The sequence below is a fragment of the Pseudomyrmex gracilis genome, unplaced genomic scaffold (assembly GCF_002006095.1).
Source record: "Pseudomyrmex gracilis isolate BER0280 unplaced genomic scaffold, ASM200609v1 scaffold_8, whole genome shotgun sequence".
In the NCBI taxonomy this organism is placed as follows: domain Eukaryota; kingdom Metazoa; phylum Arthropoda; class Insecta; order Hymenoptera; family Formicidae; genus Pseudomyrmex; species Pseudomyrmex gracilis.
In genome coordinates, this window is record NW_018020592.1 from 775,212 (window position 1) to 792,551 (window position 17,340).

The window sequence follows — 17,340 nt, forward strand, 5'->3', positions numbered from 1 at the left end:
GTCGTGAGATATATGTATACGTGCGGATAACTTAGAATTCTCTAATTAATATCTGCTTTTAGGATTGACGAGAAAAATTCTAGAAAAGTTCTAGTGATAGTAGAAGATGATAATTGATGACAAATGCGCGTGTAGTAGTCACTGTTGTAGTCATCATCAACGGCGTTTCACTTTGAAGCTACGTGTGTTCTCGAAAATATTTGTAAGAAAGGTCTCAGAAATTTTTATTTACAATAGACATTTACAATATTCATATAAAAACGTGCAAATGAATTGTGTAAATAAAAGCACATATTCTAAAAAGATATTAAAAATATAATACTTTGTTTTTTCACTGACTTAAAACTTTTGCCTTTTGCTTCTATATACGTGAAATTAATTTGTCTTGATCACAATTCACGTTAACTTGATCGCGTGGTACTTAAGACCGACGCAGCAAATATTTGTTGAAGAATTCGTGGTATATTTTTAAGATCCATACACACAAAGGCACGACCGGAAGGCATTTTTTTTATCAATCTGAAAATATAATAAATATATTGATTAAAAAAATATATATATGTACAAGAGTAACAAAATAGTAATAAATCGTATCGTAAGGTAACCTAGTTGCTTGGTCTCCTAGGGACCCGATGAAAATAGCGTAGGAGTTCACGTCGGCGTTAGACATCAATACTTTTGCGAATCGCTCAGGGGGAATTCCGTAACGTTCCAGATTCGCGTCCGAGAGCACAACTACAATCGACTCGTCAGAATCTTCTTTCGCGAGACTCGCAATTGCGTGTTGCGTCGCTTCCACCGTATTATCTCCGGACAAGCAAAATTGCGAATGAGCGTGCATTGTCTGCAAAGATTAGCGTGCTCGTAATTAAATTGCGTAATACGCGCTTTTCCACGGAAAACAAGAACATGAGAAAAATCAACATCCACCACCTTAATTACTTCCAGCCGTCGTTTATTGTCCGTCGGCGGCTGCGTGCGATCGACAAAGACGATACGATAGTCGTCCCCGGAATGGCCAACGATGTCATACTGAAACTTTCCCTCGTAGCCGCTGAAAGCCTCCATTACCATAACGCACGCCTCCAACTCGCGATCTAGACGGCCGTCGTAGCCATTGAACCTGTACATGCTGCCGGACACGTCCGCCACGAGTTTTAATCGCTTCGGTTTTAATTGCGGAGCGCCAATTTCCGGCTCTTTCTCCGCTCTGCGCCGGTAAATCGTTTTCTCGCCCGTTAATCCCTCGATTAATTTCGTATCGTCCAGCTCGCCGGACGTCTGATGCCGGCACCATTGTCGCTCGTTGCTCTTAGTCTGCAGTGTACCTATAAATAACGCACACGTGTGCAATACGCGATAAAAAAAAAAAAAAAAAACACATCGTTTTCCTTGGAAGAAAAAAATCAGATTCAGACGCTCACCTAATATGACTCTCAAAGCCTGCACCTGATTGCGAACCGCGTCACTGAATTGGCTGTACAGATTGTGATCGTACTCGCTCATCTGTATATCCTTGAGCCGCTGCTTGAACGCGCGAAGGCCCATTTCACGGGCGGCTTTTTTTACATGTTCCGGCACCGCATTCTTCTCTTCGTCACTGAGCTGGTGCACCGTGTGACCAGCGTCAAGTCGATACGGTCCACCTTTTCCACCTAAACCCGCCGTATCTCTACCTGAAAATGATTCGCATAACAACGATTTTTCACATCTTAAAAATTATAATATGGTAAAATTTTACTTTTTGACGATATTCTAACAACAAATATGACGCGTAACTTTCGTAATTTCTTTTTAGATATTAGAGATTGTCAAGTTTTTGTTTTTTTTTTTATACCTCCAGTTCCGCCCGCCCAAGTATTACCGCCCACATGGGGTTCATTATTTTTATCAATCTTGCCGTGCTTCGGCCCGCTAACATCCTGCCCCGAATACCTCTCCTTGGTGATCTGCAATTTCTCGTCGCCGCCGTCTATCATTTTGCGCCACGCGCCTAACGACTTTTCTATACTCGTAAGTGACGTCTCCCATAAGCGGACGCAGCCGCCGGCGTCTATTGTGACGAGACCTTCGTTCGACGTAAGTGATGCATAAAGCGGAAGGTCCTTCGCGTAGAGCCATTGTGTCAATGGCGAGACGTTAACCGGTCTATACGTGAAGGAAAAATTTTCCAGATCATTCTTTCGCGCGCAAAATTATACACGCAAAATCAATTTAACACACAAACAAACATACGTGTTTATATGTTTTTATATTATTATCTAGATATTATTTTTTTTTTCAACATATCAAACATTAAAGTTTAAAGTAAAAGTTGTTATGTTTTTATTTTTGATTCAAAAATTATAAATTTACTGCTGGTCGTAAACTTTACTTACGCCGGAACAGGAATGTATCGCAGCTTGTGCTTTACCGTGTCGACTATTTCCAAGTAACCGGAAATTTCCATGTGCTTTTTATCCTTCGGATAAATCTCATCCGGTATCTGATTCGGCGAAATTGTTCTTATAATTTGACCGTTTTGCGTAATGATAGGCGTTATGAAGCTGCGCGTTCTTCTTTTCCTCGGCCAGAAGTGCAGTTCGTTCGAGCTATCCAAATCGGGAAAACCGATCGCGATACCGGCATATGTGTTGTCGGTCACCAAGAGTCTGTTCGGCGAGTCGATCTTCTGTTGCAGAGCCTCGCTCAGCTCCTCTTTGTGCAGACTGGTTGTGCCGCAATTCAAAACACTGCCGGTCTTCAGATCGGTGCTATTGGACTCGTCCAATTCGCGCAGAACGTTGGGACACGGATCCGAATTCGAAGACTTCGTGAGAACGTGCTTGTTCCTCGACGTGTCCTGAATCAGCCACTTATTTTCGGACGCGAGCGAGAGCGACTCGATGTTGCACGGCAAGTTCATCGAGTAAACGCTCATGCTACTTAAATCGATAATCTCGACTTTGCTCTCGCGTAGCGTGTACAAAACAATCAGATTGTGCGGCGACAACAGTTCCGTTTTCATCTTCCACTGTGGACCGCCGCTTCTGAAAACGCTCGATATTCTATCGCCTGCGGCATCCAAAAAGGATGACGTCTGCAGTTCCCGCACGGAACCCTCGTTTACGTTTACCACGAGTATAGAATTACTCTAAAAAACATAATGTCACAAGATATCGACAAAAAATTGACGACTCGCTGCGATAAAGCAACGATCATATTTATATACTTACTGTTTCCTCGTGCACCAACACGTTACCGAAGTTATCAATTGCGACGTTGTAAAACGGTTCATTGCCTCGAACGGGACTTATTAAACCTTGTAACGATGTTTCGCGAACTCGCTCAGATTCCAGCGTCATGCTGAATATGCTCAGAGGATTCGTCGTGAGAACGTGTATTCTGTCGTCTCCCTTATCTCCTGCATTCGAAACCGCTAAAGCGGTCACCGCGCTGTTTTCGCTAATGGGTATTGTCCAGTAACTCTGCAGTTCCGTGAACCAGGCCGATCTGGCCTCTACTCGATCTAGGGTACGATCGTTTTGCGCCGGAAATATCGGCGATTTTAACTTAACGTATCTTTCTTGAACGGGTATATTTTGGAACGTGCTCGACACGTTCCAACTACCACAGATCTTCATCGCGGGCAGAGATATTCTGCAATGGAAAAGGGGAAAGAATATTGATCGGCTCTTTTTATATCTTTATTTTCTCCCCGTATCCTCATTTGTTACGTATATAAAGGCGCAGAACCCACACACACACGCACGCACACACGCACACACATAACGTTTGCACATTCTTTGTACTATAAATCTTACAAAACAAATTGCACACAATTGTTCGAGTCAGTTGATATTTTCCTAATTTGAATCTAAGCAATTGTTATGTACAATTCTCTTGTACGAAGATGTAAAGAGTAGAGATTATTTCTTACTCCTTAGCTAAGGCGACATTAGTTGAACTCGCGCCAACGGGAATTCCGTGCTTGTGTAGTACAGTTATCAGCGTATCGAACGTTTCCTGGCTGTATCGATCGAAATCGAAGACGTTGCGCACCACGGTACTTAGCGGTTCGTTTGGGAACTTCTACAACATTATTATTGAAAAAAAGAAAAAAGAGAAATCCTACGTAACACATCGTCAACGACGTATATCGTTCTGAAATTTGCGTTTTTTAACTTACCTCCAAGTGTTTAACTATGTTAACCACTTCGCGAGTCGAGTAAGGATAAGAAACTAGACCTTGATCGGCCATGCTTCTCAGCTCGCCGAAAGCTCTCACCAGCTTCCGTATCGTCTGCTCGTCTATGCGCGGACCGTACCGTTTCAGCAGCTGAATCTCGCTTTGCGTGCTCGGATTGTCGACGGAATGCGTGCTGAACAGATCACCGAGTGCGCCGAAAAAATCGTTGCCCAGAAACGGGAAACCCGGTCTGTTCGCCAACACTATCATCCTGAAGTCCGGATGCATGGGAATGCTGTTCGCCGCATTGCGCGCGTTGTTGCCGGTACGAGGGTGAACGATTCGTCTGCCGTCCGACAGAATCATCTCGCCCGACTCCACCAGAGTCTGAAAATAACAAGGGGTGCGTCTCGCGAATTCATGGCCAATGGGGAGTGTGCGCGTGTGTGATAATACATACACACGCGTGTTATGGCTCGGCGCGGTATATCGAGTACGTACTTTCAGTATGCACGTCACATGCGTGGGCGCTTTGTCCGCCTCGTCGACCACGAGGACGTGTCCCAGTTTGACCGCCTGCACGAGCGGCGAGTCCTCGTAAACAACCCTGCCGTCCCTGACCATCGGCTGTAGGGTCAGTGTCTGCACTGTTGTGTCGCGATGCAGCTGGATGTATTCGCGCGGCCGGTTCAGCAACTGCAACAACCGGTCTACAATCTTGTTCTTGCCCACGCCTTGATTGCCGATTAACAGTAGATTCTGACCCAGACTGAAGTCCTGCAGCAATCGTTCCAGAAGAGTCACGTGCTCCGGCACGTCGTAAAACAAAATATCGGGTACTTTGCTGAGAGCCGCGGTGCGATAACGATCCATCACGGTGTTGCCGATCTTCACGGTGTCTTCCGTAATCACGCACTCGATCTCCGTGTCCGTCGTCGCGGGATTTGCGGGAACGATGTTCAAACGACGACAACAATCCTCGAGCGCTTGTTTCGCGATCGCCGGCAAGAAACGCGCCAGACACGCGCGTTGCACCGCGTCGTGAGCGTCGTCGCATCGAAATCTCTGCATTCGTTCGGCTATTCGTAAAAGTTGCCGGGTGCTAAGCGAGCCGGCAAGAGACTGCAAGGTCGGATCGCCGGACGAGCGCAGTATATGAGCCAATTCTACGATACTCAACAAGGCCTGACTAGGTTTTCCGAACTGCAACAAAGGACGCGATGAGAGAATCTCGACTCGAGAACACGTAGATATTGCGTTTGTTTGTGATGTGTGATCACCTTTGACCGAACAATATGGATCTCTTCGTGCTTATCGAGCGGCCTCATCTCGTGGAACAGAAACAAACTGAGCAACTCGGAGCTTAGCCACTGGCCGGACGAGCTGTTGACAATCGGCGGCTCGGCCAAAGCTATTAATCTGAAAGCCGGGTCGATTCGCAGAACACCGTGATTAAGCATCTCCTCGTCGGATCTGTTGAACTCTGTCTTTATCTCGTCATAACGATCGGCTCGTATGAGTCGCTTACCGTCGTGCAACTGCAATTCTCTATCGTGAACTAATCTGCGAGCAAACGCGGCGGCGTTACGTTATACATAATATAAGCCACCTTACGTTCAGCCACCTTACGTTGCGCTGAAATCCCTAACAAAGTGCTGAGAGTCGGAATTACCTGTGCAATATAGCCAAGGTACTGGAATGGATCCTATTAATACCGTCTAGCACGGCTAACTTGCCGTGAAGAGCCGCATCGACCAGCGGTGAATTTCTCCAGACCGTGTCGCCGTTGAGCGACGTGGTCCGTTGTTGAATCAGGTCCCTGGAAGTCATATCCTAAGAAAATATTTCAACCGTGTGTCATTTCACATCGCGAATTGTCGCAGTGGTTTTTTTTTTTTTTTTTTCGAGTCGAGCCAGACAGACGAGCTCTTTTTGACGAGAGACTTGCCTGATAAAGCACTATCGGCTCCACTTCGTATCCTAATAAATCGGCGAGTCGTCGAACGGTGGTGGACTTGCCGCAACCCTTCGGTCCGATCAGACAGAAATCGGACGCCAAGTGTGACTCCAGCATGCTCGCTAACAAATTATTCTGATAATTCGTCTCTATGTAATCATCGTTATTCGCGCTCGACAATTGGTTTGCGCCGTGAGAAACCTATTTGCAACATAAATTCAGATGCGATAACAACAGTCAACACGTCAATAAAAAAAAAACGTAAAACGAACGAAGTGTTCTTTTCTCGCTTACGTGAAAATTTGTCGTCGCGTTATCGCGCTCTATGCTGACTTCTAAAAGATCACCGGCTTTCTCGGTGGTGTTAATTTTACTGTTGACAGTACGCTTCTTTTTGGATTTGTTCAGAACGTCGAACGTTCCGAGAATATCCTCGACTGCACTCTGGCCCTCTTTGCTCAAGAACAGTTTGTACGGATAAAATCTATAGAAGACGTCTAGCACCGACAAGTCCGGGCTTTTGTCCTAAGCAAACACGCGAAATTAATGTCAAAGACTGACAAAACCCCAATCTGCTTCTATCAATCCTGAGAGCTGAAATTTACCAGAATTAAAGCCGCCGCCGACAAACTGTCTAGAGGAAAATCCGGCAAGCCTACGGTGACAGCTTCCTGTGTGACTAATGCGTGAGCGCACGACAACAGTTGCGACAATTTCCCGGTGTCGACGTTCGGCGCTAAACTTCTCAAAATTTCGAACTGTTCCTTAAAAAATAAAATCTCGAGATTAAAACCCTATCTTAAAACCTCAACTAATTAAAGATTTGAATTTAATTATTCGCTTATGCCCCAAAGCGTCTTGCAGATTATTGTCTCTTATATAAACTCAAAGATATAAGATATGTATTTCTTATTATATCTTCGATAAATTATTTACATATTAAAACGCGTATACGGTAATGCTATGTACTTCAACGGGAGAAACTTTTGAATTAAATTTTCGGATTACGGTCATTAAATAAGCGTTCAATTTACGCGCGATTATATCCACGCGCGCTCGGGGAACTAATAACAGCATTCCGCCACTCGAAGGCGCAGTCCGATCAAACGGAAGTTCCAAACTCTCGTGCTCGGGAAAGTTCAGACTTGTGTTGCAGGACGTAATATATTTAGCGTTACTTAACGCAGTCTGTCTGCAGCGTGTTGAAGCTACTCGAAATCGACAAAGCGCATAGAGAGCGCGAAGCTATCTAGTGCCATTACTTCCGCTTGCTCTTCTCTCTCTCTCTCTCTCTCTCTTTCTCGGAAAGTCGACATTGCCCACATAGCTCGGCGCACGGAAGCGCGGCGGAAGCGCGCACGTGAGGAATGTTATACCGCGATTCTCTCCCCCCCCGGTACGAAACCGGAGCGGTCCTCCTTTCCGAGAGTGATTAACACCGAGAGCCTTCCAACATTGCCGCCGCGCACCCGAGCACCCGAGTGAATAACTACCACTCGACACGCGAGATAGTCCGCAAACCCCATCCGCGGAATTTTCATCGAAAACTTTCAATCTGCCTCGGGGCTTATAATCTCGAGCTCTCGATCGCGAATTGTAATTGCGGCGTTGGCGGGAATGTGGTTTTCGTGACTCCCGTCCCCGGGATCCCGCCGCGAAAATAGAAGAAATGGAGAATCAATTTTGCCGAAGCGCGCGCGTTTCCCACCCACGTTACGTTTCCAGCCCACGTTCGATTATTGCCAACATATCGAACTTCCGTCGTACGTACACACGTCCTGATTACTCAACGATACGCACCGCGCTAATTTCGAGATTGGGGATTGATGAAAATCGACACTTCCTTCCTCTCTGTTGCGGTTGAATACGAGTTTAATATAAAACGCGAGCTCTCCCTTCCTCCCCTCGTGAAAAAAGAGGTCGCGCGAGGAGTCTTTTTTTCCGAGAGAGATATTATACGTGTGTCAGCGGATCTAACAATGTATTAACCGTCTATATTTCGCGGACACGCGATTTCCCGCCTCCGGCAATTTCCGGCGGGGGTTTGCCGCACACCCGCGTCGAGGATCAAATATATGATAACATAATACCTTACGTCGTATAGGAAGAGTCTTTTGTTAAGTTAATACCGACGTACTTTTGCCATTTTAGAGCTGCTCTACACAATTGTAAAACAATATAATAAAACTTTGACATATTCAAACGAATTCTCTGTTAGTGTGCGTCAGAAACATTGTTCCATAAAATTAAATATTCCCACATATCCATACCTCTACTAATAATCACTGAGAAATTTAAATTGTATGTGGAAGTATTTTTCCGAAAGACATCCATCTCAGTTACAAAGTCAAACTTCTATTTTACTATCACACGCGGACATTCGCGATGATTGATTGTTAAACGATGATACCGCCGCGCGTGTAGAAAATAGACGTCTGCGCGCTATTATTTCTTCACCAAGTTTTATTGTTCTGACAATATAGACACCGGCGATATTATGTGGCTGTCTTGTGCGGTTCCCAAACACACAGGCCCCGCTCCGTTATTTTCATTTTCCATTACAACGACTGACAGAGGGCAACGTTGTATAAAATTATAGCGTAAGCATTTTTGATTTTTTGATTGCACATATAGATCAATAATTGCGTCGACAATTGTTTCGAGAACAATTCTCTAGTAATTGAAAAAAAAAAAAGAAAAAATTTGAAAACACAGGAAATATCAATTTTCACATTTGTGAGAAAAAATTGGGGTGCAATAAAAGTCTTTTGTAGCAGAATGAAAACTTTTCGACATGAAACTCTTGAGAAGCCAGAATTAGCGAAACGTTAAAAAGACATTAGATTATTCTGTGAAAAAACGTTTTTAATCTACTTTGAAACTTTCAAAGACAATTTCTATCAGCGGATGGTTTACTTGGTTTATACGTTTTGTCTCTTTCCACTTTCTGTCTCCTCATACATTTCTCTAAAGTATATATATATATATATATATATATATGTAGTACGTGCACGTATATCTCGTGGTTCATTTTCTGCGCGTGACAGCAATTTCCACAGACTAATGATATATACATATATATATATACATTACGCTTCTCGTGACGAATAGTATTTGTTTCATGAGCAAACGGTTTAAATACTCTATACCGTGTAATTATTTTAAAGTTTTAAGTGATCTTTTCCGCGTTATTATTAACTGAGTTCTATTCAGTTTCCCGACCAACGTAAAACAAACGCGCGACGTCTCCGTCGACTCCAATTCTCTCGGCGCGCACAACGGATTTACAAAAGAACGACTTTGGGATTAACTCGAGAGACGAAAGTGCTATCTATGCAAAATGTCGAGATGTATCTCAAAGTGACACAAAGAATGTCAGATTTTCTTGGATGTTGTACTTCGCATGCAATCTCATATATGTTTTTTTATAATAAACTTGCACACAATAAAATAACAAAGGAAGTAATATATTAATATATTTCTTTAAATAAATAAATGTTAAATATATTAATATATTTTTTTAGAGAAATATAAAAAACAAAAATGTTACAATTGTTTTTATGAATTGTTTCAATCAACTCGATAAATACCTTGCACCTCCGTGATAAATTCGTCGAAAATGCATATTGCATCGAGAACACATTGTTTTTTAAAGTCCCGGCACACAAAGATTTTTGACAAAATCGTAATATAATATGATCGCTTCACTTCAAAGAGTACATATAATATTGTTTATTTTACATCGTTAACTTTTATATCACACAGAGTTTTTTTTTATTTCGACGCTACGAGAAGCAAAAGTTCACAAAGCAAAACGTGACAAACGACGTGACAATACAAGGAATGTCAATTGCAGATGGACACACGGAAACGTTTATTGCGTTTACCCGTCGATCTATCTACCGTTCATTCAATCACAGACGAGAGATTCCAGAGACGAGGCGCGTTTTTCAACGCCAGAATTGAAGCTCGGCATGACGATGTGCAGTTGTAAGCGACCAGGCGGAGACCACACAGTCATCAGATCGTTCCGAGATTCGTCCTCGTTCTTCAATTCCTCCTCAGCAGATTTGGCTTCGCTTTCCTCCTTCCGCTCCCCGTATCCCGTCGTCGCGTCCTTTATCTTGGATAATCGCTTTTGTGCGACTTTCGCCTCGGCCGCCTTCGCGAGTGCCTCCAACTTGCAGCTCTTCTGCAGCCTGTAATTTTGCACAACTATGCGCGACGACTTCCTTTCCGCGTAGACCGAACTCTCGCGTGTCTGCGAGAGATGTCTTCTTCGCCTGACAGCTTTCCATCGTCGATCTTCATCGACTTTCGAACTCTCTTCCGATTCCATTTCCAACTCGTAGTTCTGAGCCCGTCCGGAGAGATCCAGCCACTGCAACACCCTTTCAGACAAAGGATTCCACTGCGCGTCCGGTGATCTATCGGCTTGTTTGCGTTCTGTCATCGTGGAAAATGCGTTTCGCTGCGAGCGCGACTGATCGACGTTGCTGTTACAGTCGTAGGTTTCGCTCGTCGCGTCTTCCTTTTCAAACGCTTCGCAGTTCTCGCGATCCGCGTCCAGTTTGTCGATGTCGTTTACATAAATCTCCAGCAGACCTCCGCTCTTCTCGTTGCACATCCTCGAGCAAGGCGGAGCCGACTGTCTGCGCACGACTCTCGGCGGGATTTTGTTGTCCGGCAAGTTCTTCTCCACCACCACGTGCAGATTTGTGAAGCAGTTGTTCAAGCGCTCCAATCTCGTATCGATATGTTCATGCTTTGCGGGAAAACTCTTTTCCGTGGATGTCCGCGGACGCTGACATAATCGCGTATTAACAACGGGATCGTCCGGTGACAGGACGGCGTGACGTATACCGTTTACCCAGACTGTTCGGACGAATAGAGGCCTCTCCGATGATGCCCATATAGCCGGCATAACGCGACACACGAGGGGTGCGTGAAGAATATCAACAATTACTCGAAACACAACGATATTTTAAGGTAAAATGAAAAAAAAAAAAGTATTTTCTGTAAAGAGACTTGAGAGCTTAATATCTGATACAAATATTAATACAATAAAGTAAATATTTTTCATATATTATTAAACTTTTCCTAAATTTTTAATGTATTTAAAGATGCAATAAAATAATGCTTTACAATTTTTTTTTATTTAATAACATAAAAAATAATAATTCATTGTCACAACAGTTCCTCGCGAGAAAAATGTTGAGGAAAAAACTTAGAAAAAGAACGAAAATCGAATTAACATCGGGAACTATCGCGCTGTCGAACTCGGAGACGGGAACTCGGAGAACCGATGACTCCGCGTGTTCTCTTCTAATCTGACAGGTAAAAATTTGTCGTTCGAATCCCGAAGTATCGACTCGCGGGCGTACAGAAGGACAGAACGTGAGGGTTTCGACTGTTTGGGACACGCGATCCGAGGCCGCACGATGCCTGTGACCATGGCGCAGCCAAGAGTCCGCCTTTATATGCGAACGAGAGGAGCACCGAAGGGAAGGAAGGGATGGACGGATCCGCGGCGGAGGGGTTGTGTGACCTCCGCACCCCATGTCTAATGGTATGCCACTTCCGACCCCATAAATCAGGCGAAAGTTTCACGAGTTATATCGCGCGCGCGCGCGCGCGCGATCGTCTCTTACGTGGAACAACATTTCTGTAAATTCGCTGCTATTATCGAATTGTTGCTTTCTTCTTTCATATAAATTTTTCTTCTTGAAGTTACATCTGATAGCGATCGCGAAGAGAACGCAATGTGAAGTTGAAGAAATAAATTAAACTCGTGTCCTTTAATCATTACATCGTCGAGACAAGCAATTTTAATAATGAGACGGAGTAATCACGCGGTACCTACGATCGTAAATCGTTGTGACGAAGTTTTAATGAAATGTTATCGCGAGATACAATCAGAAACTTGTTTAATGACTTCGCCAAATGTTGATTCCACTTTATATGTGTTGGTAAGATAATATCGATATAAATTCTCTATGTACATATATTCTGCATGACGTTTAACATTTCGACGCTTCGCGCGGAAAATCGATTTGGTTGATTGCGTCTTAGAGACCGATCCATTAATCTTTTAAAAGTCACGTATTTCCAATGTACTTACCTCAAAAGTCGGTGGCGGAATGTGTCGAGCTTGAAACCTAGATCTGAGCGGGGGATCTAATGGATGACCAGGATATCGCGGTGAAGGCAGACCAAGTGCTATCACAAGAAAGTCCTCGCTAACTCGCACCAGACGCCACGCGTCCAACTCCGCCTGCGTGTGCATCTGCGAATAAAATTCTTCTTGTTTCAGAAACACGCGACGAGATCCGCGAAATTGAGCTTTACACGGCGAAATCCTCTCTCGCATGATCGTGCAGGTAAATTTCAGTACCTTCAGCAATTTGTCGTAGCGGGACGCTGGGATGAGAAATCTGCCGTCTTCTAGATGCATCTCGCGATTTTCCAGCAAATTGTTCAACACCGGCAGCACGTTTCGCTCAGCCTTCTCTACACCCTCGATCACAAGAACCCGGCCATCGATCGCGGCTCTTACCGCGCTCTGATCGTGATAGTGCGCGGTGCCGCTTTTGATTTCTCTCCTCTGCTTCAAATCCGCTTCCGTGGTATCGCGGCTGAGCGCGATGAACTCCAATTCTCGTCCCGTCAGCTCAAGAAATGCGAGCGCGAGTTCCCGTCTCCGAATACCCGGACCACCCATCAGAAACATATCCTGATGCAAAACGTCCTTCTGGAGCATCCATTTTAAATGCCTCAGCGTTTCTTGAGAGCGAGCGTTTAACACTGTCGCGAAGAGAATCATGTAAAGAGAATCATGTTACAGTTTACATAATTTATTAATCTGTTCTAACGCAATATACTGTACATATGTATGTATATATATATATATATATAAAAAACACTATTTGTAAAACTGTATTTAAACAAAAGATCTCGACACTTACAATATTTTCTTGGAACGTATTCCGGACGTTTTGCTGGTTTCACCTCCTTCGACACATCGGCGATAGTGACAACCACATTGTCTGAAACGAAGACGAACTGTCGCTTGATGTCGACAAAAACAAATCGATACGATCAGGTAAAGTTAGCCGCTGTGACTCACCTGATTTACATCGCAGAGATAACGAGAGGAGGTTAGGCCACAATCTATTTGACCGTTCCAAAATTCGATTCACTGTCGACAGACGATAACAATTCCGTTGGACGAATAACATTTCAACGAAAACGTGATTGTCTTAATTTTCCGTAAATATAAATAACAATATAAATAACAATAATAACACGACGCGCGCAAGTAGATATACTTGCGAATGTTTCGAATAAAAAAAGTGACAATCGCCGCAAAGTGTTTCTGGAACACCGATATGACTAACAACAAATCAAATTTCTATTCGCGTTATTATTCTTTAACGTGCGCTAGGAGGAGCACAACAAATAATTACAACTAAGTTTAATTACTTGATTACAAACTACTGTCATTTTATCGGAAGGTATAACCTAACTAAAGCTACTTCTCGTGCGACCGCACGATCACGTGGGGCTCGAACAATAACGCGATCTAGCGTGACACGTGTCATCGTTGTCGTGTTGTGTAATCATCTATTTTTTTTTTTTTTTTTTTTTTTGATACATTTTACTCTCTTCTAATATTTTTTCTCCTCTATTCTTAGATTAAAATAACATTTTTGTAGAATTATTCGTTAAAGTGTATATACATATAAAGAGAGAACGACATACTTTATAATCTTTTTACTTATTACACAGTAAAAACGTATTACACACGCAGCTATATTTTCTTCCGATTACTACTGTATTGTGGAATAGAACAAATATTTGACATATTATGAGCGGACTTTGTTTTATTTCATAACGCAAGAAATTTATATATATCACGAGTGAGAAATATCTCATGTGAGAAACATATAAATTTTATTGCTCTTACACAACGGAAGTCAAAGTCCGTCTCAAATCAGTCGCGAGTATAAATAAAACGAGAACGGTGAACTGTATTGTTTCTTTGACATAGTGTTCATATTTTTATTCTCTTAATGATTGTAAATAAACACTCTTGGTTTGACACATTACAATTTCATATGTTTTATTCTCAATTCTTAGCTTGGTGTGTGTGTGTGTGTGCGTGTCCCGTCGTTTTACATTAAACAACACTGATCTCATCATGATATAAAACTAAAATGTCATGGTAAATGCATTCTGTTTCTAATATTTTGACCGTACTTGACATTATAATATGTGTCAGAAGGAAAAACAAAAATTCAACGAAAAAAAAACTTATATATATCACTATATAAAATGTTTGCCCGTTGGTACACATACAAGTCCGCTTACGTGATACAAGAATATCACTATGTAATTCAGTCTGTTTTTTTTTCTTTTTTTCAACAATAATCAGAGGATTTTCCAGGAGTAGAATACTGCAAAACACAAAAATCTTAAATGTATTGCGCAGCACGTGTTATTTAATTATTGAGCGTTCTATACGACTACTCTAATAAAATCGATAATTTATACAAATTGCAGTAACTCCTCCGAAACGAGATTTTGAAATCGAAACGCGCCTAGATGTGAGAGATCAATTCCTTCTTGTCACGTTTTAGGCCATAAGTTATCCCCGGCCGGTGAAATGAAATATAAAGAACGCCGACCAATCAATGTGACAAAAAATAAAGGACAAACAAGAAGAAATTGGAAGCGGGCATGACAAAATGGATCTTGTTTCGTGGCAATGTACGTCACCAAAATAAAATCGTAAATCCGTCACTTTTTACGACAAACCTGTTTCTTTTTTTCGTGTTAGAGAAATAGAAAAAAAAAAAGAACAAGAGAGACGAACGTACATATATGAGAATAGAAACTTCCGAGGAGCTACTGTATTTGTGTGTATATTCTACTACAAGAGTATACAATACTAAACATAGTTAAAGTTACAGCGGTAGTGACTGTGCAATTCATATCACATATTTTACGTAATACGTACATTTAAGGCTTATTTACATAATTTCGAATCGGTGGTGCTACTTGGAGCATGTAAAATTTGTACATAAAAATTAAACGACAATTTCACGCACGATATGTGTCACGACATTGACAGAGAGTTGGCCCATCGCGGATATACATTGATCTTGACGATGATATATATCCCTTATTTCTATCTTCAAGATATAGTTGAGAATAATAAAAGAATACTCTCTATCTTATACATACATATATATATATGTATAGCTGCTACATTAAAGCGTAAAAAAGAACGAATGCAACCGGGAGAGATTATTATTATGCACTATTATTATGCACTAATATTTATTATATCACACTCTCTCTCACTTTTTGTTAGTTTATCTATTGGGAATCAGAATGTGTAACGTGATAAAACACACTTGTACATTCTACAAGTATATGTGTTACAGGTTGAGACATCACACACATCACATAACTGCAATAACTGTTTCACAAATATCCACTTAAAGAAATCCCTTATACGTGTACAAATTAAATAATGACAGCAAAAATCCCTTACACATGTACAAATTAAATAATAACAGCAATTCATGTTCATTAAAATTAACGATCGCGACACAGAACACAGATTATTTTTTAAACAAGAGTCGGAACAGTTCTTCTTTCTCTAGCTTTTTAGAAATATCTCTAAAAATATAAATTCACATTAAAATTCGTCTGAACAATTTACCGGAATTTATGAACATTAATAAATATCGAGCAAACATTATATACTTACTTCTGGATAATCGTCCCTTCTGACGTTTGCGGGATAATAATCGACTATCAATGGACGTGGCCTCTGCCCGATGCCGGTTGGCTGTTGAAGCCCGTACGCTTGCTCCTCATTCGTGATCACAGTCACCAAAGTGTTAACAACTTTCTCGTCTAAAGCCGACATAGCCTTGTTCGGTGCTTTCATGCGCCTGAGGAATAAAGCGTTCCATTTCTGTCGCAGATGTAGAAACAGTTGAGCCGTTTCAGGATCAAGCCTAAATACCACCCAATCATCGAGTTTAAAAAGAGTGCCTTCGTGGGATTCATCAACCTCCGAATCCGACTCGCTTTCCGGTACAGCTGCAAATACATGCATAATTGTAAGTAAAATAATATAACGAGAGTTGATCTTCAATTTGTATCGGTTAATCAAAATTAAATGTGAAATATGGCAAGAGCGAACTAATAGAAGGATGTTATTCAATAATTACTGGACTTTCCGTTTTGGAATGATTGTTGTCATAAGTATCATGTTAACTGAAAATGACTTGAATTAAAGTCGAAACGTTTGTTGTTTAACTAGTCTAGTAATTATTGCGTAACATCCTGCTATTGGTTCGTTCTTATCGTATTTCGTATTTAATTGATAATTGTGTTCACACAATTGTATACCGTATATGTGTGCGTGAATGACACTTTGTTACCTTCAGCCTCGTAAATCACATCCATTGGTAATCTAGCTGGTCCACTAAACAGAGCCACAGTTAGTGGGTTAATCAGCGTGACTACTTTTACGTGACAGAAACGTCCGGTACGGCTCATCTCCTCATAAAGCAGCCACTCACATGGCAAGGATTGCACATTAGCTGCATGCGTTTGCGCGAAAGTCATCCTTGGAGACTTCGGGTAATCTCTCAATGTCGAGGACGGATGGAAAAACACCTTGACTTCTTTTCTTTATGTAACACAGTGCATATACAATATATATACACACGTTTTTACACATCAAATAATTTCGTTAAACAAAATAATTTATACATACTGCGTTCGTAATTGCATGTGATCTCGGTCAACGCGAATCAAATTGGGATACAATCCTGCGGTCAGAGCAGCTTTCACAACAGCCCAATTTTCAGAGTTCGAATTCAAATCTCGAATATCGCCAGGACTTTTAGCTCTAACAAATCCGGACGCACGCAACTGGCCAAGAAGTTGCGTACGCATTCCGACAACCATCTCCATTACCGGAGCGGAAATGAAATTCTTTTCGCAGAAAGCACGCTCTTTACCGGTCGCGCGAGCGTTCTGCCAGCCCTGAAACGCTCGCAGAACTACCATGTGATCCGAATAAGTTCCGGTCGCAAATTTCTTTCGTACCGCAGTCAGGGCTCTTTTTTGCGACGGTTGGGACGGTATAATAAAAGGATCTCTGTAAATATTTGTTCGTGACATAGTAACA

At 42.1% G+C, this 17,340-nt stretch overlaps 2 protein-coding genes across 7 annotated transcripts in view; both read right to left on the reverse strand.

The window, feature by feature from the left end:
* Positions 1 to 268: 268 nt before the first annotated feature.
* On the reverse strand, positions 269 to 13,677 carry LOC109860615 (von Willebrand factor A domain-containing protein 8). Of its 2 annotated transcripts, none has more exons than XM_020439853.1 (19): positions 13,252 to 13,677; positions 13,091 to 13,171; positions 12,520 to 12,929; positions 12,247 to 12,411; positions 6,731 to 6,883; positions 6,420 to 6,650; positions 6,117 to 6,326; positions 5,841 to 6,001; positions 5,449 to 5,731; positions 4,670 to 5,371; positions 4,169 to 4,555; positions 3,920 to 4,071; positions 3,216 to 3,639; positions 2,379 to 3,133; positions 1,838 to 2,148; positions 1,425 to 1,676; positions 934 to 1,328; positions 606 to 844; positions 269 to 519 (listed from the first exon to the last, which is right to left on the reverse strand). In XM_020439853.1, the coding sequence occupies exons 1-19, from the start codon at positions 13,361 to 13,363 to the stop codon at positions 402 to 404; spliced, it is 5,541 nt and encodes a 1,846-aa protein (XP_020295442.1). In that variant the 5' UTR covers positions 13,364 to 13,677; the 3' UTR covers positions 269 to 401. The 2 variants fall into 2 exon arrangements, with proteins under 2 accessions (XP_020295442.1, XP_020295434.1); XM_020439845.1 differs by having other exon boundaries at positions 6,731 to 6,889.
* A 1,757-nt stretch (positions 13,678 to 15,434) lies between these two features.
* The window catches only part of LOC109860820 (probable ATP-dependent RNA helicase YTHDC2), a 42,319-nt gene continuing 40,413 nt past the window's right edge, over positions 15,435 to 17,340 (reverse strand). For all 5 annotated transcript variants that reach the window (XM_020440216.1, XM_020440197.1, XM_020440202.1 and 2 more), the window contains 4 exons: positions 16,924 to 17,310; positions 16,586 to 16,836; positions 15,904 to 16,241; positions 15,435 to 15,812 (listed from right to left, as the gene is read on the reverse strand). In XM_020440216.1, coding sequence (XP_020295805.1) covers positions 15,801 to 15,812; positions 15,904 to 16,241; positions 16,586 to 16,836; positions 16,924 to 17,310 — 988 coding nt within the window. In that variant the 3' untranslated portion in view covers positions 15,435 to 15,800. The remainder of the gene's footprint in view (positions 15,813 to 15,903; positions 16,242 to 16,585; positions 16,837 to 16,923; positions 17,311 to 17,340) is intronic.